The following is a 26610-nucleotide window of genomic DNA, read 5'->3' as shown; positions in this document are numbered from 1 at the left end:
CTTCCTGGCTCTGGCAGCTAGTTAGTTTACATCTAGAGTTAAGAAGCTATGACTGCAGATCTAGCTAAAGGTACTTACTAGCTGTGTGAACTTGGACAAGTCCCTTAACCCTGTTTGCCTCAGTTTCCTCATCTATAAAATGAGCCTCAGAAGGAAATGGCCAACTAGCTGTGTGACCCTGGGCAAGTCACTTAACCCTGTTTGCCTCAGTTTCCTCATCTGTAAAATGAACCTAAGAAGGAAATAGCCAACTGGCTGTGTGACCTTGGGCAAGTCACTTAACCCTGTTTGCCTCAGTTTCCTCATCTGTAAAATGAACCTAAGAAGGAAATAGCCAACTGGCTGTGTGACCCTGGGCAAGTCACTTAACCCCATTTGCCAGAAAATAAACTGGAAAAGGAAATGGCAAACCACTTTAATAGCTTTGCCAAGAAAACCCCAAATGGGATTATGGAGAGGCAAACGCAACTGAAACAACCGCACAACAATTTCCTGACTCTAAGCCCAGCCTTCCATCAGAAGGGCACACAACACAGCCTGTTAATAATTTGCATTTATATAAAGCTTTTAGGTTTCCAAAGCCCTTTCCTTAGAGAAGACCTGTGAGTCAACAACACAAGTGTTGGCATTTGGTGTCTATTTCACAGATGAGGGAACCGAAGCTCGTCGTCGTCAGGGTGAAGTGTCAGAGTGGAGATTCCAGCCCAGGTCTCCTGGCTGCAAACTTTCTTCTTGCTCTTGTTCTTGTTTTTATTAACTATGTGCATTTCTACACCACTTTAAGGTGTACAAAGTCCTTTGTATCGGTTCTTTCCTTTTATCCTCACATCCCCCTTGTGAGGTAGTTGCTGTGATTATCCCCATTTTACAGAAGAGGAAACTAAGGCTGAGAGATGCTAAATGACCTGCTCAGGGTCACGTTCCTCTAGGAGGCAGGATTTTAGTTGGGGCTTAAAGGGCGACAGAGACTCAAGTCTCCTAGACGGTGAGGTCCGTGAGGGCAGGTGTCTGTCTAAGTCTTCTTTGCTAGCTCTACAATGATCTCGGCATTTATTTGCTAGTTAGTGAAATGAATAATTGTCAGTGAGCCAATTGCCAGACTTTTTTTCCCTTTTCTTTTCATTTAAACCCTTGCCTTCTGTCTTAGAATTAATACTGTGTATTGGTTCCAAGGCAGAAGAGGGGAAAGGGCCCGCCAATGGGGGTTAAGTGACTTGCCCAGGGTCACCCAGCTGGGAAGAAGCTAATAAATGTCAGGCTGGCCCGACTCCATGGCCGGTCCTCTATCCCCTGTGCCACCTAGATGCCTTCCACCCCCTTGAAACATGGTCCCTGGCCTCCAGGAATGTACCGCCTGCCTGGAGAGGGAGACAAGACTTCCCACAGTAACCCCTAGCACCTCCTGGGCTGAGACAGTTTCCAGGGGCATCTGGGTGCTTCTCACTGGGGCCGCTGGGGGGGGGGGGCTGAGCTAATTTTGGAGACTCTCAGCATCTGGGATGAGTGGGGGTGTCTGGGCACGGCTCCAGAAGAACTCAGCTTCCCAGAATGGAGAGGGAGGGATGGTCTGGGCAGGCATTTCCTAAGCTTTGGGAGCAAAGGGGCGATGGCGTCAGTGACTCACTCTTCTACCCCATGACCCAGTCTGGTGATCCCAGATGCCCCAAGGCAGCTCCAGGTCACTGAATCCACCCCACAAGGGCTCTCTCCTCTGCTGGGTCCCCCGAGAGCCAGGAGGAATGCCACGGAGAGAATAGTAGGAGTACTCTCATGCCCAGAAAGGGGAAAGCCAAATTAAACCTGCAGAAGATTTTTAATTAGTCTTTTAACAAATTAGGGGCTTTTTTTCTCCCGTTTCTTTGTAATTGAGTTTCTGAGATGTGCTATAGAACCAATATAGTGGCTAGTTGTGAAAATAGAGGAAAGTAGAGGGGCTTAGTCGACAAGTATTGATTAATGGATTGAGAGCTGGGCCTGGAGTTGAGAGGTCTTGGGTTCAAATCTGAACTCAGACACTTTCTATCTGTAGGACCCTGGGCAAGTCATCTAACCTCATCCTTTGTGCTATCCTGCCTTGAAACTGATACTTATTAAGTATTTAGTTTGTCTAATATTCCACTAGTCAATTGTGATGAATATATTTGAACCTGAGTCTTCTGACTTGAAGTCAGAGTAGATCTAAGCTGTTCTAATGGAAATCATGAAGATAGAATGTAAGTGTTGAAAAGGAAGGAAAGAAAAAAATTGAAGAGAAAGGAAATAGTAGAAGAAGGAAGGTGTCACCAGGACAGGGAAAGCTAACAGTTTGGGCTCCCTTGGGTTCCTTAAACTCCCTTGGGCTCCTTAGGCTTCTTGGACTCCTTGGGTTCCTTAAATTCCCTTGGGCTCCCTTGGGTTCCTTAAACTTCCTTGGGCTCCTTAGGCTCCCTCGGGCTCTTTGGGCTCCCTTAGGTTCCTTAAACTCCCTTGGGCTCCCTTTGGTTCCTTGGGCTCCTTGGGATCCCTTGGGTTCTTTAAACTCCCTTGGGCTCCTTAGGCTTCTTGGGCTCCCATAGGTTCCTTAAATTTCCTTGAGCTCTTTAGCTTCCCTTGGGCTCTTTGGGTTCCCTTGGGCTCCCTTAGATTCCTTAAACTCCCTTGGGCTCCTTGCACTCCTTAGGCTCCCTTAGGCTCCTTGGGCTCCCTTGGGTTCCTTTAACTTCTTTGGGCTCCTTGGGCTCCCTTGGGTTCCTTAAACTTCCTTGGGCTCCCTTGGGCTTCTTAGGCTTTTTGGGCTCCTTGGGCTCCTTGGGATCCCTAGCTTCCCTTGGGCTCTTTGGGTTCCCTTGGGCTCCCTTAGATTCCTTAAACTCCCTTGGGCTCCTTGGGATCCTTGGGCTCCTTGGGATCCCTTGGGTTCCTTAAACTCTCTTGGTCTCCTTAGGCTTCCTGAGCTCCATTGGGTTCCTAAAATTTCCTTGGGCTTCTTAAGCTCCTTGACTCTTTGGGCTCCTTGGACTCCTTAGGCTCCTTTGGGATGTGGGTGCTAGACTGATGATCAAGGCTTCCTGGCTCTGCTCGCTTTGGGGTTCTTGGGGAATGGGTGGCATGGGTATTGGTGACTAACAAAGGAACACTGATGGTCACCCACTGTCCCTGCCCTCACCCAGCACCTTCCAGGTCCACATTCTCCATCCCAGGTTCCCTGAGAAGTCTTCAGCCTTCTTCAGCTTGCTGCTCTTTTCTACTGTCAGAGGAAGCCAAGTTCTGTTTCAGAGCTAATGGAAGGAAGCTACCAGGGAAGAAATGAGGATGTGAATGGCGTGAAAGCCAGACGGTTTTCACTAAGCTGAGCACTGAGTAGCTGCTCAATAAATACTTGTTGATTAATTAGCTAATTAATTGATGCTTCATTGATTGTCAGAGTCGGACTGGATATCTCTAAGGTCCCTTCAGCTCTAAATCTATGATCCTGAGAGGAGAAAGAGAGAAGGACACATAGAGGGGAAATTATTTTTGTTAACAAAAGAGGAGAGGCATCATACATGATGCTACAGGCCCCCCACTTATCTGCAGCTTTGCTTTCCCTCATTTTAGTTACCCACAGTCGACTGCGAAATCCAAGGGAAGGAGGGAGGCAGGAAGGGGGCTGGCACACAGTTCAAGGAGACCTCTGTGCTGGAGGCAGCAGCCTGCCTATGGTGGCAGTCTCTCCATATGTCGGTTCTTCTGCTTTCACTTGGAGGAATTTTTTTTAGGTTTTTTTTTTTTTTTTTGGTGGGGTGATGGGAGGCTACAGAGCCAAGGGGCAGAAGAATGGGAAGAGAGAGAGCACAGTAGTATACAATGAAGTGAATGTAGGTGTTAAAAGCTAAAGCAAAGGGCAGGTAGGTAGCTCAGTTAATAGAGAACCAGGCTTGGAGTCAGAAGGTCCTGAATTCAAATGTGACCTTAGACACGTCCCAGTGTGATCTTGGGCAAGTTGCTTACCTCCCCATTGCCTAGCCTTTACTGCTCTTCTGCCTTAAGGTAGAAGGTAAGGGTTAAAAAAAAAAAAGAACCATCCATGGTTTCAGGGAACCACTGGGGGGATTACTGTACAGAATAATGTACAATGTACTTTATTATTACTATACTTAATGTTGAAATGTTTTACTATGTGATTAATTTATCATTCAGACTTTATTTTTTTTAACCCTTACCTTCCATCTTAGAATCAATACTGTGTATTAGTTCCAAGGCAGAAGAGCAATTAGGGCTAGGCAATGAGGGTTAAGTGACTTGCCCAGGGTCACACAGCTGGGAAGTGTCTGAGGTCATATTTCAACCCAGCACCTCCTGTCTCTAAGCCTGGCTCTCCATCCCCTGAGCCACCCAGCTGCCCATATTCAGATTTTATTAAATGTAGGCATGTACAAGAAAAATCACATTATCCATGAGGTCCACCAGTGTTTGTTTCTAGCCGCTGTTTCCTCCATCCATAGTAGGTCTTAGAATGTGCCTTCCTTGGACATAGGAGCCTGACTATATAAAGGAAAGATCTCCTCTGGCTTAAAGGCAAAAGACTCAGGTTCCAATACAGTCACCACAGCTGACTGGTGGCATGATATTAGACAAAGGAAATAATCCTCTTTAGTGAATCCTTGGGTGTCTTCATCTGTAAAATATAAAAGAATGCCTGGACAACCCATCTCCCAAATTTGTAGTGAGGCTTAAATAATAAATAAAAGGCAGATGAAAAATGCCTTCTAATTCCAAGCATTAAATAGATACATCATTATTATTCCCAAGTTCTGTCCGGCTACCCTGAGTCCTTGGATCTATTGTCCCGAGGCTCCCTTTATTCCCCTTGTAGAAGAGAATAGAAGGCAATGTACACAGTCCAAGGTTTCCTGGGTTCTGTTGTTGGATCTAGGAAACCGAGTTTCCTATGGGCGTTGGGATATTAGGACAATACCAACCTCCTATGGGTATACAATCTACACTCTGATTCAAAGGAAGTGGCAGAGGAGAAAGAACATTGCATGAGAATTCAGGAGACTTGGTGTGTCATCCCTGACTTGCCAATTACTGGCTTTGTAATTTGGGGCAAGTCACTCCATGTCCTTGAACCCTTCATTTATAAAATGATGGCCTTGGACTAGATGACCCATCAGCTCTTATTGAATCAGAAAGGAATCTAGGAGCCGTCTAATTAAACTCAGAAATTTAATGGGCTGCTTGGGAGGCCCCCATCCCTGGAGGCTCTAAGTAAATATCAGATGCTCACTGCTCCAGGATGCTGGAGAGGGATTCGTGTTTCTGGCATGAGTCATCCTGGATGATCTCTGAGCTCCTTTCCAGCTCCAGGAGTCTATGAAAATGAGGGCAAAAATGCTACTACCTCACCAACTTATTATTAGGATTTATGGAACATAAGTGCCTCGAAGGCAGGGGATGTTGTGGCTTTTTATCCCCAGGACCTAGCTCAGCACCTAGCACATAGTAAGTGCTTAATCAACACTCTTTGATGACTTGATGGATTGAAGGTCCAATGAGAGACCAGAGCTAAAGCTTTTCACCCATAAAATGAAAGATTAATGGCAATGATTACTCTTCTCTGGGAGGCAGAGATAAGGGCCAGAAAGTCATCTGTTGTTTAGGCAATAATGTGGAATCTTTAGCTAGAGATGGTATCACATGGAGGTCTCACAGAGCAGCAGCACCGAGAACCTATTCCCAGACTTTTGAGCAGAATATTGCCATGGTTTGATCATCTGCATCTGCCCAGGAGGATGAACTAAGAGCCGATTTTTCATCAGCATTCCACTCCTGTTTCCTGACCTCCCAGAAAACTCAGAAGAGCCAGGCTAAAATAATCGAGGAAAAGGATGAGAGCTCATCCTTATGCACCACAACAGATTGGTAGTATTTATCAATATGATGTCATTTGATCCTCATAACCCTGAATGCTATTATGATCCCCTTTATACAGGAGAAGAAACTGAGGCAGAGAAAGGTTCAATGACTTGCTCTGAATCACATAGCTAGGAAGTGTCTGAGCCAGAATTTGAACTCAGGTCATCTTGACTCTAAAGTCCAGTACCCTGGCCACTGACTGCACCCCACTAGCTGCCCCTAGTTTCTTCACCTTTTTGATGTCATGTTCCTCTATGGAAGTCTGGTAACATCTATGGCCTCCCATATGTTGTTGGCTATGTTTAAAATGGGAGGAACTGCTCAATTTCAATTAGAGGTTAACAAAAATAATGTCATTTTCTTCCCATCCAAGTTCACAGACCCTCTGAGACAGATGGATCTCATCCTAGTTTCTTATTTACTTGGACTTGAATCCAGACTCCAAGGGTGATGACTGTCTCACACACACACACACACACACACACACTTCATGGCTTCTGTTTGCCCCATCCTGTTTCTGGTTCCCACCTTGGTCCTCTACTCTCAAGCCCCCTCCATTTTACCCTTCTTTGTCCTGTCACTTGTTCATGAACTTTGCATCTCCTTCCCATCAACCCCAACAGAGTCTTGGTACAACAAACCAGTTGCCAATCTATGGCCAGGGTACAATCAAAATGTAATAAGTTCAGAACTTTTCTGCACAAAGAATGTCAGCTTTAAAACAGCCCTTTCTCAACTCCAGACATAATGGCCAGTACCCAGGGCTCCTTAAACCCCTGATGCCTTCTTCTTTAGAGAGCTGGGTGGCATCTTTTCCCCTTTGGGGCAAAAGAGGAGAAGGGGTTCCAGAATGCATCCCACTACCTGGAATGCCATCTGCATTTGTTGGATATTGGGGGAAGCAGCTCTTGCCTGGAATGCTTCCCCCTCTCATTTCCACCTCTCCTAGTCCTTCTAGGTCCAGCTCCATCCTGCATGCTCCTTTAAGTTTTCCCTGAGAAGAGCACCGAACATTAGAGCTAGAAGCAAAAATCTTTGATGGTTGCCAGTCACCTCTAGGAGAAAATACAGACTTCTTAACCTATCATTTATTTGTGGAAAGCCCCTCGCAGTCTGGTCTCCAGCTTCCTTTCTTCCCTTATTTTGTATTATTCCCCTTCAAGTGAGATAATCTACCTGAATCACTGTGTAAACCTTAAGCCTCTCTATAAATGACACCTAAACCACGCCTCTGGTCAGTTTTTCCACCAAAAGGACATATGGCAAGCTGCCTGTCACTGTCCTGGCAATCTGGCAACCTTCCCTGGCAGGAAGCTTTGGCATTTCCTTGGCCTTCTCTTTCTTCTTCTCCTTTTTTTCCTTTTTTTGGTCATTTTGGTTGTCCAACTCTTTAGGACCCCAAATGGGGTCTTCTTGGAAAAGATACTGGAATGGTTTGCTATTTCCTTCTCCAGCTTATTTTGCAGATGAGGAAACCAAGGCAAATAGATTTAAGTGACTTGCTCAAACACAGCTAGGCTGTATCTGAGGCTGAATTTGAATTCAGGTCTTTCTGATTCCAGGCCAGAGGCTCCATCTACCAAGACACCTAACTGCCCCTGGACTTCTTCCTATTCAAAACAAAATGAAGCCTGTTTGAGCTAGAAGAAACATTAGACCAGAAGTGTCTCCTGAGTGCTGTCAAATCAAATTAAAACATAATTGAGAAATATTTAACAAAATAAATAAAGATAAAATAAAACCTAGAATAATGTTAATGTGTGGTTTTCTAAGTCAGTGTGTGGCCATGGGGATCCTTAAGTATGATTTAATGGCCCCTGTCTCTATTTGAATTTGACATCAGTGCATTAGGGGACAAACCAGTATCTCTTGCTGAGATCTAATGATAGGATTTCAAGCTGGAAGAGACCTTAGAGATAATCTAGTTCAACTCCCTCAGAGGAGGAAACAAGCCCAGAGAGGAAAAGGAACTTATCCAAGACCATACAGATGAGAGACAAGTAGCTAGAGCACAATATTTGGACTTAGAAGGTCTGGATTCAAATCCTAGCTCTGACATTTACTACGTGACCTTGGGCAAATCACTTAACCTCCTAGAACCCACATCTCAATCTGCAAAGTGAAGAAATTGAACTAAGAGAGGATCTTTTTCAACTCTTCATCTGTGATCCAGAATTAAAATTCAAACTCAGAACCTCTGACTCCAAACCCAGCAATCTTGCCACTATAAAAATATCCTCCCTCCATCCTCTAGGTCTGAAAGAAACTGAAAGTACCAGAACTACCCTAGGCACGGGTTGTGTGCACACTCTTGAGTACACATGCCTGGATGCGGGTTCATGTTTATTTACCCCAAATGTGTGCACACAATATCCCACATAAAACCTTTGCTCATTTTAAGCTGAGGTGATTGGTTTGTTTGGGGTTTTTTCCCACCTACAGAAATAACTGCAGATGGAGGAGGAAGGTTGCAAAGCCAAAAAAAGGCACTGGGAAAAGAAAGGGTGTGATCCTGAGAAAACATGCCCCTTCCCCCCTACCCCTAATCTATGATGGTGGCATTGAAAGTGAGCTACAGCCACCTCAGATGGGTCAGCCTGGCCGGGGAGCTAAATTCCTGAGAGCTCTCCTCTCTGAGATTAGAACCTAGAGCCTAGACTTTGCAGATCATGCCTGAGGTGGTCACCTCTGTCTCCCCTGGTTCCTGGCAGTCAGCAGGATAAAGAGCAGTCAGGACCAGCCTCTGCGAATGTTGTCCCTGTGTACGGTGACTGCCCTGCCTGGCTTCAGGCTGGCACCGCTGCTGCCTTCCTCTTCCTTCCTTCCCTTCTTCAGCTTCCTGATTATTGTCAGCCTCCTTGCTGTAGAACTGCCATCCTTCTTGACATCACAGTGGCCTTGGTTCCTTCTTTAATAAATTGGGCTAGGTTCAAATCTGGCCTCAGACACTTCCTAGCTGTGTGACCCTGGGCAAGTCACTTGACCCCCATTGCCTAGCCCTTACCACTCTTCTGCCTTGGAGCCAATATACAGTATTGACTCCCAGATGGAAGGTAAGGGAAAGAAAGAAAGAAAGAAAGAAAGAAAGAAAGAAAGAAAGAAAGAAAGAAAGAAAGAAAGAAAGAAAGAAAGAAAGAAAGAAAGAAAGAAAGAAAGAAAGAAAGAAAGAAAGAAAGAAAGAAAGAAAGAAAGAAAGAAAGAAAGAAAGAAAGAAAGAAAGAAAGAAAGAAAGAAAGAAAGAAAGAAAGAAAGAAAGAAAGAAAGAAAGAAAGAAAGAAAGAAAGAAAGAAAGAAAGAAAGAGAAAGGAAGGAAGGAAGGAAGGAAGGAAGGAAGGAAGGAATTGGGGAAGAGGAAAAAATCTCTAGGGAGTTGATGCTAGCTGGCCCATGCATCTCTGAGGGAACTGTATCACCTCATATTGGAGCATGAGGCTGTGATCTCGCAGTTGTTTTTGTTTGGTCATTTTCGGTCACTTTTCTGACTCTTCCTGGACCCATCTGTGATTTTCTTGGCAAAGATATTAGAGTGGTTTGCCATTTCCTTCTCCAGATCATTTTACAGATGAGGAAACTAAGGCAAACAGGCTTAAATTACTTGCCCAGGGTCACACAAGCTTTTTGTTGTTGTTGTTATGTCATTTTCAATCATGTCCAATTCCTTGTGACCCCATTTGGGGTTTTCTTGGCAAAGATACTGGAATGGCTTGCCATTTCCTTCTCCAGCTCATTTAACAAATAAGGAAACTAAGGCAGACAGGGTTAATTGGATTGCCCTGGGTCAAACAGCTAGTAAGTGTCCAAGGCCAGATTTGAATTCATGAAGAGAGTCTTCCTAACTCCAGAACTGGCACTCTAGCCACCTGTGCCACCTAGCCACCCTGTGATTTTTCAGCAGAGTCTTAGAATTTAGATCTTCAAGATTCTTGAGAGGTCAGATCCAGAGCTCCAAGCTCTGGCCAGGAGAAGCAGTGGGAGGAGAAAGACCAGAAGGGGCCACAGTAGAAGCCTCTAGACAGCCTGGGAGTGGGCAGCATTGAGCATAGTAGGAATGGACTTGATAGGTTAGCAGAGAAGACAGGATGTTAAATGAACAGGTCTGAAAGAGGCAACATGATGTGTGTGGATTAGGAACTAGACTGGATGTATTTCAAGTTCTGCTTCTGACTCTTCCTGACGGATTCCTCCAACTGCTAGTATCCTCCCTCCCAAAGGGTCTTGTCCTTGGCTACTCCACAAATATTTGTGTTTATTCACTTCCTATGTATGTCATCTATATTTCTATGCATACTGGTCTCCTCATTAGAATGTGAGCTCTTTGTAAATAGAGAGTGAGATTCTTGAACTAGAATCAAGTTCATTCTTGATACTTCTGTCTAGTGTCTAGGGGAGCAGCTAGGTAACAGTGAATAGATTACTGGGTTTGGAATCAGAAAGGCTCATCTTCATGAGTTCAAATCTAGACTCAGTCACTTACTAGTTGTGAGATCCTGGGCAAGTCATTTAACCCTGTTTGCTTCTGTTTCCTCAACTGTAAAATAAGCTGGAGAAGGATATGGCAAACAACTTCAGTGTCTTTGCCAAGGAAACCCCAAATGTGATCACAAGGAGTTGGATATGACTGAAAATGCCACAACAATAACAACAACAGCAACAACAAACTTGTGTGACCCAGAGAAAGTCACTTAACTCTGTTTGCCTCAGTTTCCTTAGCTGTAAAATAAGATGGAGAAGGAAATGGCAAACCACTCCAGTATCTTTGCCAAAAAAAAAAAAAAACCTAAATGGGGTCATGAAGAGTCCAATTCAAATCAACACCCTGAGTGCCCAGCACAGTGCCTGGTACAGAGTAGTGATGATGGGCTGAAAGGTCCCACAAATATTGCTCAGTAGCTGTACACAATGAAAAGAATATAGAAACAATAATTGATTAGTTAGTATAGGGTCACCTTTCAGATAAGACATATGAATAACTTAGATTCACAATGATGAGAAAATTCCTCTCATCAATCTTTAGATACAACCTAGGTTTCTGGTTGGGATTTCTGAACAGCAAGTGGTCCAGTTTCCCATCACATAGGACTCGATTCAAACAATGTTCAATTTCCACACTCACTGCCTTCTTGGAGTCTGCACAGAAAAAGAGCAAAACTTGACCAAAAGTTGCTCCCAAAGTATTTACTATATCATTAGCATTCCATTTACATGGTGGTTTGCTCATTGGACCAGACCCCAATCAGCATTGTCCACATCAGTAGATCCTTAGTAAATGCTTATGGATTGAGTGATTGATGACATGATTTTGGGAGAGTCATTTCCCTTCTCACTCCAGGAAACTGAAAGATTCCAAGTTATGGAACAGTTGCTGTTCTCCATTGTTGGAAGAATGTGTTGATCTGGAATTTCCTACACTGATAAGGCACAGGACCATTTACAAAAGGCATCAGAAAATTTGGGGTTCAGTTCTGGGTCTGGCACTGTGTGGTGTTGGATAGGCTACTTAATATCTTTTAGCTTCATCTAATCTTCCAACCTCTTCATCTGTAAAAATATACTTTGGAATTGTTCTCTGGAACAGCTGGGTGGGACAACAGATAGAGCTCATCTTCCTGAGTTCAAATCTGGATTCAGACACTTCCTGGCTCTGTGATCCTGGGCAAGTCATTTCACCCTGTTTCCCTTGGTTTCCTCAAGTAAGAGCTGGCGAAGGAAATGGCAAACCATTCCGGTATCTCTGCCAAGAAAACCTCAAATGGGGCCATGAAGAGTTGGACATGTCTGAAATGAATGAACAACAGCAGCAACATTTTAAGGTTGTGCAAGCAACAAGTGAGATCCTATATGTGACAGGGCTGAAAGGGATTGTTATTTTAAAGAGGAGGAAACTGAGGCAGGAGGAAGATCTTTGGTTTGTTCAAGGTCACCAAGCTAGTAAGTAGTTGGAGTTAGAATTAGAACCCAGGTCCCCTAACTCCTACTTCAGTGTTTGGTGCCAGAATCACCTTTTCTTATACTCTCTCTCCTTTTAAAACTCTTGTCACCAGCCTCTACATAAGAGAAGGAAGTCTAGAATATGAGCAGATAATGCCATAAGAAAGAGCCCTCAAAGAACCTGGGTTCGATCCTCAAGTTTGCTACTTGGTGACTTTTATCACCTTCAGCAAATTATTTCCCCTCTCAACCTCAGTTTCTGCTCCATAAGATGATTTGAACTAGAGGATTTCTAAGCTCTCTCCCAGCTTTATATTTGAATCTTACATGTTCCTTTTTTAATGTACATGTTATTAGAATAGCAGCTCTTCGAGGACCTGTACTATTTTTCCTTTTTATTGGCATCACCAGCACTTAGCATAATGCCTAGCAAATAGTAAGCACTTAAATACTTATATTTTACAGATTAGGAAGTAAAGGCCATTACTATATAGCAGAGCTGGATTTCAAAATTCATGACTCCTAACTCAAAACTTGAAGCTTTTGCTTTTCTTTTGTTTTGCTTTTCCTATGCTTTTCTCTTTCTTTTCCTTTCCTTTTTCCTTTCTCCTGTCCTTTCCTTTTTTCTTTTCTGTTTCCTCTCTTGTCCTCTCCTGTCCTACCCTCTCCTCTCCTTTCTTTTCTTTTTCTTTCCTTTCCTTTTCTTTCTTCTCTAACCTTCCATCTTTTGTATTGGTTCAAAAGCAGAAGAGCAGTAAGGGCTAGGCAATGTGGGTTAAGTGACTTGACCAGGGTCACACAGCAAGGAAGTGTCTGAGGCCAAATTTGTACCTAGGACCTCCCATATCTAGGCCTAACTCTCAATCCACTGAGCCACCCAGCTATCCCCCATTTCCCACCCCCATGCGCTTTCAATTCTATTACACCAACCCTGAAAGAGTCAGGGCATATCTGAATTTTTCAAAGCAAATCAGAACTTTGGTGTATCCTAAAGATTACTTGTCTGGGTCAGCCCCAATTTATTAATGCCAATAAGGCTGTCAAACCAGGCACTAAGGAGGGTATCACAGACCCTGTTCATTCCCTATTATCTCTCCTTGACTCAATGCCACACTCCTCCAGAGGACAACAAGCCATTGTATAGGGAACCATGAGGAACCCCATTTTCACATTTCTAAACCAAAGGAGAATAACACTAATGGAAGCCCTTTAGTAGTTCCTCTTCCTGGGATTATTCCTACTTACTCCAGGGAGGATGAGGGTGCCATGCTTTAATATCCTTAGAATACACAAATGAGCACACAGAGTTTCTCAAAAACACTTAAGATTTCCTCCAGGGGAATGGACCCCCCCAATGGATGCTTACTTCTGTAACTTAAGAACATTGAGAGGAAAAATATGGTAGCCTGCTCAATCTACAACTCCATGGTTGCTTGGATCCCCTTTCAGAGCCAACCTTGGGAACTTGTCCAAATCCTTTGACTTCTACCAGTTTGATAGATCCTGTCTGCAAAAGGCCTAAAGCCTTGATAAATAACCATCCTCTACCACTATGTCCTAAATCATGACTGCCCTCATGGATGCCTGGTGTCTCTGTATATCCATCACTCCTCCCATCTCAAATCACAGCCACAACTGTGAGTTTTCAATAATATTTACAAAGGAAGAGGAAAGTTTGCCAGCCTATACAAAATAATATAAAGAGTTATGAATCCTAGAATCTCAAACTAGAAATTCTACCTTGTCTAAGCTAGGCCCACACTGATCCTATCCCTTGCCAAGACCCTACCGAACAAATGGCATCAACTATGTTGTAATTGGGAGTCAGCACAAACAGTTCAATTCCACAAACAAATGCTCACCTAATGTCCCCCTTCCCCAGACTGTAAACTCCTTGAGGGCAAGGAGACTGTCTTGTTTCAGTGTTGGGTTCCTAGCATCTAGCCAGTGGCACTGCCCAATAGGAACTTGGCCAGGATCTTCCTGGGAGGATAAGGCTAATAGTGCTCAGATAATTTTAATACATTCTATTCTATGATCAATGTACAGAAGTAAGCCAAAGAGAATAGTAAGAGATGGGGGAGGGGGAGAGAGACAGACAGACAGACAGAGAGACAGAGACAGAGACAGACAGAGAGACAGAGAAACAGAGACAGAGACAGACAGAGACAGAGACAGGCAGAGAGAGAGACAGAGAGACAGAGACAGAGACAGGCAGAGAGACAGAGAGAGAGAGACAGAGAGAGAGAGAGAGAGAGAGAGAGAGAGAGAGAGAGGAAAAGAGAGAGGGGGCGGAGACAGAGAGAGAGAGAAATGGGGCAAAGAAAGAGGAAAAGAAGAAGCTTCCCATGTATGAAGGTTAACAATACACCAAGGAGGTAGAAGGTATCAGGAAGTAATTTTACAATGAGGCTAAAAAAATAGGTTGGAACAAGACTGTAGAGAGCCATAGATGCCACACCAAGGAGTTCAGATTTTAACTGATAGGCAATGGGGAGCCAGAGAAACTTTTTGACTGGATAGGGGAGTGAAGTGGCCAGACTGATAATTATTCACAAAACAATATGAAAGCTGCTGACAGTCAGGAATCTATTGCAAGAGCCAGGTAAAAATAGATGAGGGCCCAAAGTGGAGTAGGAGTGGAAAAAAGACAGATATGAGAGAGATTTTAATGGTAGAATCAACAGAACTTGGCAGCTGTTTAGATATGGGGGTTGAGGAGAAGGCAAGGATCTACTCTATCTCCAAAGTTTCCATTCTGAATGACTGGGAAGATGGTGGGTGACATGAACAGAAAAAGGAAAATCTGGAAGAGCCTTTGTCTTCCTTAAACAGTCATTCAGAGAGCATTTCTCAAGTGCTAGATCCTGTGTATAAAAAGGCAAAAATGAAAGTGTCTGCCCTCGAGCAGCTTACCTTCTAGCTGGTGGAGAGAGAATGGGCAGGTAGGTTAAATGATGCAAATGTATACAAAATCAATATTTCATAACTGGGGGCTGTAGCATTTGGGATATCAGAGAAAGGTGCTCCGCCAGAAGCAGGGGTTGGGGGAAGGGTTGAAGGAAATCAGGTGATCTTAGAAGTAGAGTCAAGAAGAGTGATTTCTAGGCATGGGGAACCACCAGGGCAAACATTAGAAATTGGGATAAGAAGTTAAGGACACAGATGGACAGGCACATTGGGGAGTAACCTTTGTAGTTGAGTTAGACTTGGGACTAAGAATGCCCAATGGGGAATAATGGACAATAAGCCTAGAAAGAGTCTGATTTCCTGGGGGCTTTAAGTGTCCACCTGAAGAACTTGTATTTTATCCATTTTATCCATACTATGGCCAGTAGGGAAGCATGGACATTCCTTAAGCAGAGGAGTGAAATGGTTAGATTTGTGCTTTAGGAAGATTCCAGCTTCTATGATCTGTGATGTAAATCTAGAGACAGAAAGATAGTCGTCACCTCTGTACCTAGACAGAGGCTTCCCCCATCAACTTAGGGATGGCCTTGGCTTGGAGGTAGGGGAGTCTGCCCTGTACTCACTGAACTGGGAGGCAGAAGTCCAGGGTTTGAATTCTGGATTTGCTACTCTGCCTATATGGCCTTGAAGTGAGTCATTAACTACCCTAGGCCTCAATTTTTTTTATCTATAAAAATTAAGGATATAGGGCAGTTTAGTGGGTCAAGGGGACCTGGGTTCAAATTTGACCTCAGACATTGCCCAAATGTATGACCCTGGGCAAGTCACTTAACTCCTTTGCCACCTTTCTATCTTAGAACTGATACCAAAACAAAAAGTAAGGGATTAAAAAAATCTGTGGGCCTGCAACTGGATTCTCTGGAGGTCCTTTCCAGCTCTAAATTCCATGACTCGAAACTGGTACTAGTATTCAACTCCCTCCCCAGGAGATCACTCCAAGGAGGAGTGTTGAGACCTTGGGGTCTCACCACAATTCAATATGTGCCAAGGACTGGTAAGAAGTCTAGTGGGAAGGAGGGCAAGAGAAGCCACTTTTTTGCTTTCCTGCTCTCCAAGAAGGTGGAGATAATAATGATGACAACAACAGTAACAACAGCCCATCATCTTCCCCCTCATCACTTTCTCAGAGGAGTTCAAAGAATTTGCAGGCTCAGCCTGCATCTTTCATCCAGTATTTAGCCCTAGAATCACTACCCTGATAGGGAAGACAGGGTATTCCCCGGGTGAGCCAGGCATCAGAAGCTGGGATTCCCAGGTCTGCGCCCTGCTGATGTCCCTGGGCCAATGGGAACGGAGATAGTGACTTGGGAACTAAATCCGGCTTCCCCTAACTCCTAATGATGTTGTCTCTCTCTTTCAGGGATGGCCACAGGTGGCCCCTTGACTGGGGGCAGTGATGAATGAACTGGGGCTGAGTCAGAGGAGGACCAGAAACAATAGCTTCCCCTGCTGAAGGACGGACACCCCCACCCACCCACTCACACTGCCTGCCCTTGAATAGCATGATCTCCCGAAGAGGAAGGTCCTCTGGACCACCAATGGGCCACTGAGCAGGCCACTGGTGACCTGCACGAAGAGAAAGAGGAAGGGGGTCAGAGTGGAGGCAAGCAAGCTTCCCCACCCAAGTCCCAACATGTGGCTCCTTCTGGTTCACCTGGTACTGGCCTGGATAGCAGGGGCTGCTGCCCCAGTGCCCGTGGTGCCCTGGAGAGTACCATGCCCACCACAGTGCACCTGCCAGATCCGGCCCTGGTACACTCCCCGCTCGGTGTACCGAGAGGCCACCACAGTAGACTGCAATGACTTGTTCTTGTCCTCTGTGCCCCCGGGGCTGCCCAGCGGCACCCAGACCCTCCTCTTACAGAGTAACAACATCGCCAGAGTGGAGCAGAATGAGCTTGACTACCTGGCCAACCTGACAGAGCTTGACCTGTCCCAAAACGGCTTCTCCGATGCCCGAGATTTTGGCCTTCGGGCGCTGCCTCAGCTACTGAGCCTTCACCTGGAGGAGAACCAGCTGACCCAACTGGAGGATGACAGCTTCGCTGGGCTGGCGAACCTTCAAGAACTCTATCTCAACCACAACCAGCTTCGCAGAATCTCCCCGGGGGCGTTCACAGGGCTGGGCAACCTCCTTCGGCTCCATCTCAACTCCAATCTGCTGCAGGCTGTGGACAGTCGATGGTTCCAGGTGCTCCCGAGCCTAGAGGTCCTGATGATCGGAGGCAACAAGGTAGACGCCATCTTGGACATGAATTTCCGGCCTCTGGCCAACCTCCGCAGCCTGGTGCTGGCGGGCATGAACCTGCAGGAGATCTCTGACTATGCCCTGGAGGGGCTGCGGAGCCTGGAGAGCCTCTCTTTTTACGACAACAAACTGGCCCGGGTGCCCAAGAGGGCGCTGGAGCATGTGCCTGGACTCAAGTTCTTGGATCTGAATAAGAACCCGTTGCAGAGGGTGGGACCGGGCGACTTCACCAACATGTTACACCTCAAAGAGCTGGGGCTTAACAACATGGAGGAGCTGGTCTCCATAGACAAGTTTGCCCTGGTCAACCTCCCTGAGCTCACCAAGCTGGACATCACCAACAACCCCCGGCTGTCCTTCGTCCACCCCCGCGCCTTCCGCCACCTGCCCCAGATGGAAACCCTCATGCTCAACAACAATGCCCTTAGTGCCTTGCATCAGCAGACGGTGGAATCCCTGCCTAACCTACAGGAAATAGGTCTTCACGGCAACCCCATCCGCTGTGACTGTGTCATCCGTTGGGCCAACACCACGGGCACCCACGTCCGCTTCATTGAACCACAGTCCACTCTCTGTGCTGAGCCACCCGATCTCCAGCACTGCCCTGTCCGGGACGTACCCTTCCGGGAGATGACCAACCATTGCCTGCCCCTCATCTCTCCCCGAAGTTTTCCTCCAAGCCTTCAGGTGGCCAGAGGCGGGAACCTGGCCCTCCACTGCCGAGCTCTGGCTGAGCCAGAGCCAGAGATATACTGGGTGACTCCAGCTGGGATGCGGCTGACTGCCACCCAGGCAGGCGGGAGGTATCGCATATACCCTGAGGGAACGCTGGAGATCCGAGAGGTCACTGAAGAGGAAGCTGGGCTCTATACCTGCGTGGCCCAGAATTTGGTGGGGGCTGACACCAAATCAGTCAGCCTGGCTATTGGGGGCTCCCTCCCTGGAAGCAGTGGTCTGGAGCGAGAGCTGGAACTGAGGGTTCAGGAAGTCCACCCGTATCATATCCTGCTGCGCTGGGAGCCCCTCCCCAACACCATCTCTACCAACCTTACATGGTCCAGTTCCTCTTCCCTCCGAGGCCCAGGGACTACGGCCCTTGCCCGATTACCAGGGGGCACCCACAGCTACAATATCACCCGCCTCCTCCAAGCCACTGAGTACTGGGTCTGCCTGCAGGTGGCCTTTGCTGATGCCCACACCCAGGTGGCCTGCATCTGGGCTAGGACTAAGGAGGCCAGCCCCCAACATGGGGCCCTTGGGGGCCATCTGGGGCTCCTTGCTGCCTTAGGGCTTTCTGCTCTGCTGCTAGCTGCTGGGCTGGCTGTTCACTGGGGCCCTTACCCTACTAGACCAAGTGGGCGGGTGGGTGGGAAACCTCTCCTTCCATCCTGGGCTCCTTGGGGCCGGAGCACCCCTTCTGTCCGAGTGGTATCACCCCCCTTTGTCAAGCATTGGAATCCAGGGAGGGAACCCACAAAACTTGCAGAAGGGGAGATGGTTTTGCCAGTAATCCTCCATGATTCCTGAAGTTCAACTTATTCTTGGGGGCAGGGGAATAACTAAGACTATTTTTTACCAAAAGAGAAGAGGGCTGGACCAGACATCCCACTGTAAAGATGATGTAGACCTACAACCTTATGGCATGGCAGCTGGACATGGATGGCCTGGACCCCCTCGGCCTCCTACCCCTCAAAACACTGCCACCGGTCCTCTGTGGGACCTCCCTGCTGCCTTCATGAGGACACTTCCCAGGAGGAGGAAGTGCTCTGGCTATTAACCTTTTCCCCACCACCCCCATCCCAGCCTGTTATCCCATTCATCTGGGAGTCCCTCCAGACTCAGCTTGGACCCTGGGCCCTTGGTCCTACCCACATGCCCCCCAGGGAGCCTAGCTTTTCTTTTCTCCTCTGTACAGTTTCACTTGCCTGCTCTTACCCTCCTAGCCCTAGCTAGGGCTAGTATCTCCTGCCCCCAGGGGTCTCTCTCTGAAGAGGAAGGGAGTACCTTGCATCTGGGGGGACATGGAGAGGAAGGGAGTACCCAGTGCACTGTGGGGGACCCTTATCACCCCCCAGATGTCCCCAGGACTAGGTCACTCTGGAGCTGACTTTGCAAACAATTTTGTACCTTTGTGGAGAAATATAATTCTTTCTCCCATTTCTCCAATTCACTCTATTCTCCTAACTTGGAAAGAGGAAGGAAGGAAGGAAGGAAGGAAGGAAGGAAGGAAGGAAGGAAGGAAGGAAGGAAGGAAGGAAGGAAGGAAGGAAGGAAGGAAGGAAGGAAGGAAGGAAGGATGTGGGGGGAAGAGGAAGGAGGAAAGGAAGAAAAGAGGATAGGAGAAAGAGGGGAGAGAAAATCTTTTGTATTGCAGTGTACAGCTAGATAATTCCCTGTTCAGAAATCACCTCTTCAAAACCAGTACAGAGAAGGCTGAGATGAGACAGGGAAGAAGAACTAGAGATAGAAGGATTGGTTTTTCATTTCAGTTTCCAAAATTTGATACTCTCAACCCTGCCAGTAAACACCCCACCCCCACCCCAAATCCCTAGAAATGAGGGACAGTACAGAGAGCCTGATGCAAGAAAAGAGGGGGAGAAAAATTGAGAAAGAGAACAAGGCTGACAGACAGAGATGGGGTGGGAAACAGGGAGGGAGACAGGAAATTTCCATCCTTAAACATTGTCACCCTTTCTTCTCTTATAAGCAATTAACATTGCAAATGCAACATACCACTGCATGGGAAGCACTTCCCAGCCTATTTCTAATTAAACAAACCTGAGAGCCTCCAAGAGACTTGAAAACCATAAAACAGTCAGAAGTTTGACTCTGGGAGGGCAGGGGTAGGTAATATGATGGGAGGTTTGGCAAGGGGAAGGATGTGGGATGAGGAAATTACTCCAATTATCTTTTGGTTCAGCTTCTGTATTGTTTGTAATGAGCCCAACTTGCTTTTTGGTATTTTTATTTATCTGATTGACTTCTTAGGACCAAATGTGAACAGGAACATTTGTTGATAACCCACTGTTATAATAGCAGTGCCAATAAAGCAGGGAAAGGGGGCTGCTGTGGACCCCATGAGATCATTCCAGGGAGGGAGGTGGTTGTGAATGTTGCTTCTCTCCCAAGGTGGGGCAAGGGAGGCCCTGGTATTCTTGAGCCTGAAAGGAAAAAATACTGAAATTGGATCTCTCCAGATATCCATAGTTCCCAGAACTCCCTGGGAAAATTTCTCATACACATACCCTCTGGCCCATTGGACAACCCTAGGAGGACAAATAGACAATTGGGCCCCACACTATGCCTTTCCTTCCATCTTAGCCCTAAACATGTTCATAGAATTCAAGATTGCTTTCAACTGTCCTCTGGAGAAGTCTTCTTCTCCCTTCCCTCCTCATGCTGTCAGTTACTGGCATTAAGACAGCCAGGGGACCATCAGTCCAAGGAGGAGAATTGGGGGCAAGTAGACACTGACAGAGGGAGCATGTTTGAGGTACCTCCTCAGATTCTATTGGGTTGTTCCTGTACCCTTGCATAGGAGCACAGAGCACTGACTACCAGGCTTCCCTGGGACATCAACCATTCTTTTTTTCCATAGGAGAATTTTCCAAAAGCCATCCAGGGCTGGGGAGAAGATTGAATTAGTCCATTTATTTTTTCCTAGAAGGGGAAGGGAAGGTCTCCCACAACATGGGAAAGTAGAACTAGGGACCATATCATCCCCTATTCCCTGACAACCAAGTGGTTAACCCATGGTTACAAAATGGAAAAAAGCTATGGAGTCCTTAAAACCCTCTCACTCAGTCCCAACACTATTCCAAAACCTCTTGTCTTATCTAGGAGTGGTGCAGAAGCCCAACAGCTACAAATGGGAGAACCTTGAATTTAAGAGGAGAGACTGTTCAGTGTTTGAACCCAGTAAGAGGGCATTAGAACAAGATCATGAAACGGAGTCTCCCAAATTGAAGCGTTAACTTCTTCACTGCTTTTTTCTCACATTCTCACCTCCCCCAGCCCTTAAACCTACACAGAGGTAGTAGGAACATCTAAGAAGATGGAGTAATCAAAACCTGAAGAAAGGGATCTGGGAACTTAAGCATAGGAGATGGAGTTCTAGGTATACTACTCTCTAAGGAAGTGGTCTTTTTCCCTCTACTCTACTACTTAGGAGTGGAAAAAGGACAATTTTTTAAAGGAAATATGGCTAACATAAACATTCTGAAAATTACCCCTCCACCCCACCTTTCAAACACAGTTTTAAGTGATTCAGCCATTCTCTCAACCATAGCCTGAACTGAAGAAGAGAGCTAGGGAGACTCTGAGGAAGTCCCACATATCTTTCTTAGAAAGATGAAGCACTCTGAACACCAACTGAGGTTCCATATCCATTTGGGAAGGAAGCAGTGAAAAGCAGACTGGCTTTCCCCATTGTTCATAATCTGCTTCTTTCTCTGGATGGAATGATCTTTTCACACAAGCTACCTTTCCCAAGGTGTTAAGCAATGAAAGTTTGGACTGAGATACTACTTTGATGGGGGAGAGAGGGAGATGGAGGAGTGGATATTGAGGTCCTAGAGAGCACGTGCTGAAGATTTTTTGGCTGCTTGCATTCATCATAAGGCTACTTGTTCCCCAACTTGTCTCTACCTGCTTTCCATCCACCTGAGGCAGTGGAACTGGGAGCCAAGTTTCTAAGTCCTATTGTATTTTATCATCAGCCAAGGGAACTGGAGGTGTACCTCCACCTGGTCTCCTGGCTACCAAACTCCCTGCCTACCATTTGGAGTCCAATTTGGAGAGTCACTTTTCCAAAAATGGCTGCTGCCTCCTCGTTAGGAGAGTTATCACTAATTGGAGTTCTTCCAAGATCAACCCACTAACACCTATTAGCCTCTCTTTTCTTCAGGAATCAAAGAGAGAAACCACCAACTAATAAGAAAGGAAGATACTCAGACACTTCCTAGTGTCTGTCCCTGAGCAAGTCACTTACCCCCATTGCCTAGCCCTTAGTACTCTTCTGCCTTAGAACCAATACACAGTAATGGTAAGGGTTTAAGACAGAAGGTAAAGGTTTAAAAAAAAAGGAAGAAGGAAGGAAGATGCTCAGTGTCAGTCTGAAGCCATGCTAGGAATATAAGGAAGAACACAAGATACATCCTTCAGGAGATTTAACTTTCAAATGAAACCCCAGTTCTGGATGGAGCCTTTCACTGTGATTGGGGGTCAGAAGGGGACAGAAAAGGGTACTTCTCTATGGTACCCTTCCAACCCCACCCCTCCAGCCCCATTGCAGCCCTCCAGTCCTATGTGAGCCCCTCCCACCACACTACAACCAATATCTATGTAATAATAACAGCAAAAACCATAAAGTGAGTAGAACCAATATTAGTCCTGTTTTACAGATGAGGAAACTGAACCTAAGTGACTTGGCCAAGATCACACAATTGAGCTCAATCCCAGATCTTTGGACTCTTTAATGCCCTTTTCATGATGCCACATTGTGTCCAGCTCAGTCCTTGTGTGAGAAACTAAAGGGAATATTAAAGCTGAAGAGGGATGGAGCCTCTGATCTCTAGGGAGTTTGTCGCTTCAGTTCTCAGAAGCCCCTCACTGACTTTCCTAGTCTTCAGTGTATTGGAATTACTAACCTTCAGAGTGGATGGCTTTCCAAGAACTGAAGTTTCACCTCCCCCTCACTTCCCAGCACACAGTTTTGAGACTACGATTTGGTCTCTCATGATCTGAAATTCAAAGCACCAACCCTGAGAACACAGTCATAGCCTAATCTTAGCCACTTCTGAGTCGGAGACAAGTAAAGCCTTGTGAGGAGGAAGGAGACAACTTGAACCTAGGAAGAGTGATCCCAAGCTTTGGGGGAGGGGTGCAATATTTAGTATCATCATAGAGCTTAGAGCTAGAAAGAATCTCAAGAGTGATACAGGGATGAACACCAAGACCACAGGCAGAAGGGAAAGAAAGTAAAGGGAAATTGAAAAGGCATTTATATAGTACCTACTATGTGCCAGGCAGACTGCTAAATGCTGCAGTGGATTGTGTGTCAGGCCTGAAGTCAGGAAGAATCAACTTCATGAGCTCAAATCTGGCCTCAGTTACTTCCTAGCTGTGTGACCCTGGGCAAGTCTTAACCCTGTTTGCCACAGTTTTCTCATCTGTAAAATGAGCTGGTGAAGGCAATGGCAAACCACTCTAGTACCTTTGCCAAGAAAACCCCAAATAGAGTCATGAGAGCTGGACACAACTGACAACTGAGCAACAACAACAATAATATGTGCCACATCTTGTGCTAAGTGACCTAATCAGTCCCCAGACCTTGACCCTGAATCATTGGGAGGTTGTTTGTGATTAAAGCTCATTAAGGAAAAGGAGGGCATCATAGTAGGCTATCTCCAATCACAGAGCACAGGGGTCATAAGTAATTCTGCACTATATTTAGAAGCAGAGCATCTGGGTTTGACTTCTGACCCTGTTGCTAACTGATCCTCTGCAAGTCCCTCTTTCCCTCTGGCCCTTCGTTTCCATATTTGTAAAATGAAGGCTTCAAGGTAGGTGTAGAACCTCATATCATCGGCTCTAACCTGCTGGTGGTGTTGTTTCACAGACAAAGGGAGGGAGTTTCAGACAGGATAGGAGCACTTGCCCAGAGCCACACTATTCATAGAGCAGTCTAGACTAGTGTCTTAACTTCTTGCCCTGCTTTTTCCAATGGTTTCACCAGTGAACAAGGAGAACTTGTCAACCTCAAAGTGCCATGCAAAGGTAGCATGATGATTGCTGTGGGATGCCTCATTTCCTAAAGTAACTCTTCTGCCACAGGTAATTGCTGGGGGTTAAAGGAAGTGAATGAGCTCCTGCTTCTAAAAGATGGAAGATGAAACACAACTTATAGAAACAGAAAAAAAAATCAGGTCACAGGTCAGACCCTTGTTAGCAAATCAATGGCATGATGCTGGAGCCTACTGGAGGGAGGCTGCCTCTCTCCCCCTCTCCAGCCCAAAAGCTGAGAACATTTCTCACATGACCTTTGCCCCATAGCCCAATGGGAGTGATTCCTCCCTCCCCTATCTGGGGTAAAGTGGGGGGGGGGCTCACAGGCAGCACGAGGGTTACAACTTGGGCACTTGGTCTCTAAAAGGTTTGTCATCACTGGGTTAGACCAGAGCAGGTGGGAAGGAAGAGGGAGACCCTTATGTAGAAAGTGGATGGAAAAGAACAAGAAGATTAATCTTCATGAGTACTACAGTCAAAACATTTTAGTAATGAGTCTCTTTGAACTCCTCTCTGAGCCTCAGACCTTGCCAATTTGGTGGGACATCCTGGAGTTGGTGCTTTGCTGAGTTTGCTTTTGAGAACTTGCCATGCCACAAAGGGGTATTGGAGATGGATCTAAGTAGAAATTTTTTAGTTCTAGAGATGCCCTTGAAGCACGTGTCTCCTGTTCAACGTAGACAAGGCTCTTCCAAGATCTAAATCCTGTTTCCTTGAGAGAGAATATCTTGTGCAGTCCTCAGAAGCTTCTGAGATGATGGCTTTTAAGCTACCCTGTCTTGCCTCCTCCTTGATCAATTCATGGGATCAAAGAATAATAGACCTGGAAGGAACATTGGGGAATACCTAACCCAATCTCATTATTTTACAGATAGGAAAACTGAGAATGAGGTATGAGAATTGACTTGTTAGTGGCAGAATCATAATTCCTGACACCCTATCCTTTCCACTATAACTATGGCTGCCTCCTTCATCTCCCTCCAAGACCCCATAGAAGAACCCTCCTGAGGCTACTAGGTCCTGCTCCCTGCCCAGGAGGCTTCAGAGAATGTGAAAGGGAGCAGGAAGGCCTAGTGGACTACTTCCATTTTAAGCTCAAACTGTATGTTTGAGCACCCTCTAGTGCAGCACTGGTGAAGGTTTTCAAGTTTGTATGCCCAAACCACAACTTCAAGCTGCCTATGAGCTTCCCCAGCCCAGAGAGTAGAGGGAGGAAGTGCTCAATTTGGGCAACTGGGCAGAAAGGTGGGACATGCAAAAAATGTCCCCCTGCACTAGGAAGAGAGGGAAGGAATCAGCTCTCCCAGTTCTGGCTTGGCACACGTGCCAATACTTCACCAACACTGCCCTGGTGCTACTCCTTTAGGAAGCCCAAACTGGTCCCAGGTCTTGACCCCAAATCATTGTGATGAAATATAGGATTAAGGTCCATTAAGGAAATGGAGGACATAGCAGAAGGCTGTCTCCAATCACAGAGCACAGGGGTCCCAACTAGTTTTGACTGATCTGTGGTGACAGGGCCCCCCCAAGGACTCTTCCAGAGAGCAAATATGTCTGAAGCCCTAGAGATGCTGAATATAGGGAATTAGTTAATGAAAGGATCCTGTCTTTTACTCTAGATTCAATGGATACATTTTTCCAAAACTTAATGGGATCATAGTCTTAGAATTGAAAAAGGTCTTTCAGTCCCATCATTTCACAGATGAGGAAATAAGTCCAGAGAAGTTGTCAATCATACAAAGACACACAAATAGTTAAGTAGCAGAGCCAGCTCAGTTTCTCGGATGTCAAAACCAATATGCATTCCACTATGCCATGCTGCCTCTTTTCCTAAAATCATTATGAATGATTTCTCTACCATTGCAGATGGCAGCCCCTCCTTGTCTTGGTAACTAATCTTCATGAGTTACTACAGTCAAAACATGTTAGTAATGAGTCTCTTTGAACTTAGCCTCCCTGAGCCTCAGACCTTCCCAATTTTGTGGGACATCCTGGAGTTGGTACTTTGCTGAGTTTGCTTTTGAGAACTTGTCATGCCACAAAGGGATATTGGAGATGGATCTAAGTAGAAATTTTTTCCAAAGCTAGGGGCACTATAGGGGGAATAAAATAATTTCAGAGATTTCATTTGCAATATTAATGCTCTGCCACCCCACTCAGCCCTAAAAATGCCTTCCTATTAGCCTCTTCCAATCCCCACCCCAACTAGTTACCTCACATCTCTTAGCACCCCGCCCTTGACCACATCAGGGTACATTCAGCCAGTTGACATCATGTATTAACTGTGTGCCCAGAATTGTGCTAGTTGCTATGGGGGATAATAAAAAGAGGATATGACCCTTGCCCTCGGGGAGTTTAACACCCCACTTCTTTTGGAGACCTCTTGCCAGCCCCTCTTTGGTTTTCAGTGACTTTTTGGTCCAACCACAGTGGGTATGCTGCAAATAGATTCAGAGAACTGATGCTTCTCTCCCCCTTTGCCATGTACACAGCATGGTGAATGACATCTTCATCTTTGCTTCATGGTCTTCAGTTCCCAAACACCATCTGCCAGGATCTATTTTAAGTTCCTAATAAAACTGTTTTGGAATGAATCCTGGGGTGTGCCACCCTTTATTCTCCTTGGGGCATGAGCAACTGGGGCCCCAGATGGAATTCCCCTCTGGTCCAAAAAAAGAGAGAGAAAGACAGTCTTTGACCTGAGCTCCCCAGAGACCTCTGGCTATGGATAACACCCACCATCAAATGTATAAAAGGGCAGAATGCACAGATCTAGGGTTTACGACCAGGATCTTCTGTGA

At 46.0% G+C, this 26610-nt stretch overlaps 1 protein-coding gene across 1 annotated transcript in view; it reads left to right on the top strand.

Moving 5' to 3' along the window:
• Window positions 1-26403, top strand: part of LRRN2 (leucine rich repeat neuronal 2) — a 118090-nt gene extending 91687 nt beyond the window's left edge. Inside the window, exon 2 of the mRNA XM_001371190.4 lies at window positions 16136-26403. Within this exon, the coding sequence (XP_001371227.2) occupies window positions 16409-18550 (2142 nt within the window). The 5' untranslated portion in view covers window positions 16136-16408 and the 3' untranslated portion in view covers window positions 18551-26403. The remainder of the gene's footprint in view (window positions 1-16135) is intronic.
• Window positions 26404-26610: the final 207 nt, after the last annotated feature.

Source organism: Monodelphis domestica, chromosome 2 (genome assembly GCF_027887165.1).
Source record: "Monodelphis domestica isolate mMonDom1 chromosome 2, mMonDom1.pri, whole genome shotgun sequence".
Lineage (NCBI taxonomy): Eukaryota > Metazoa > Chordata > Mammalia > Didelphimorphia > Didelphidae > Monodelphis > Monodelphis domestica.
Note: the sequence above shows the minus strand (reverse complement) of the source record. Positions and strands in the feature narration are given on the sequence as shown.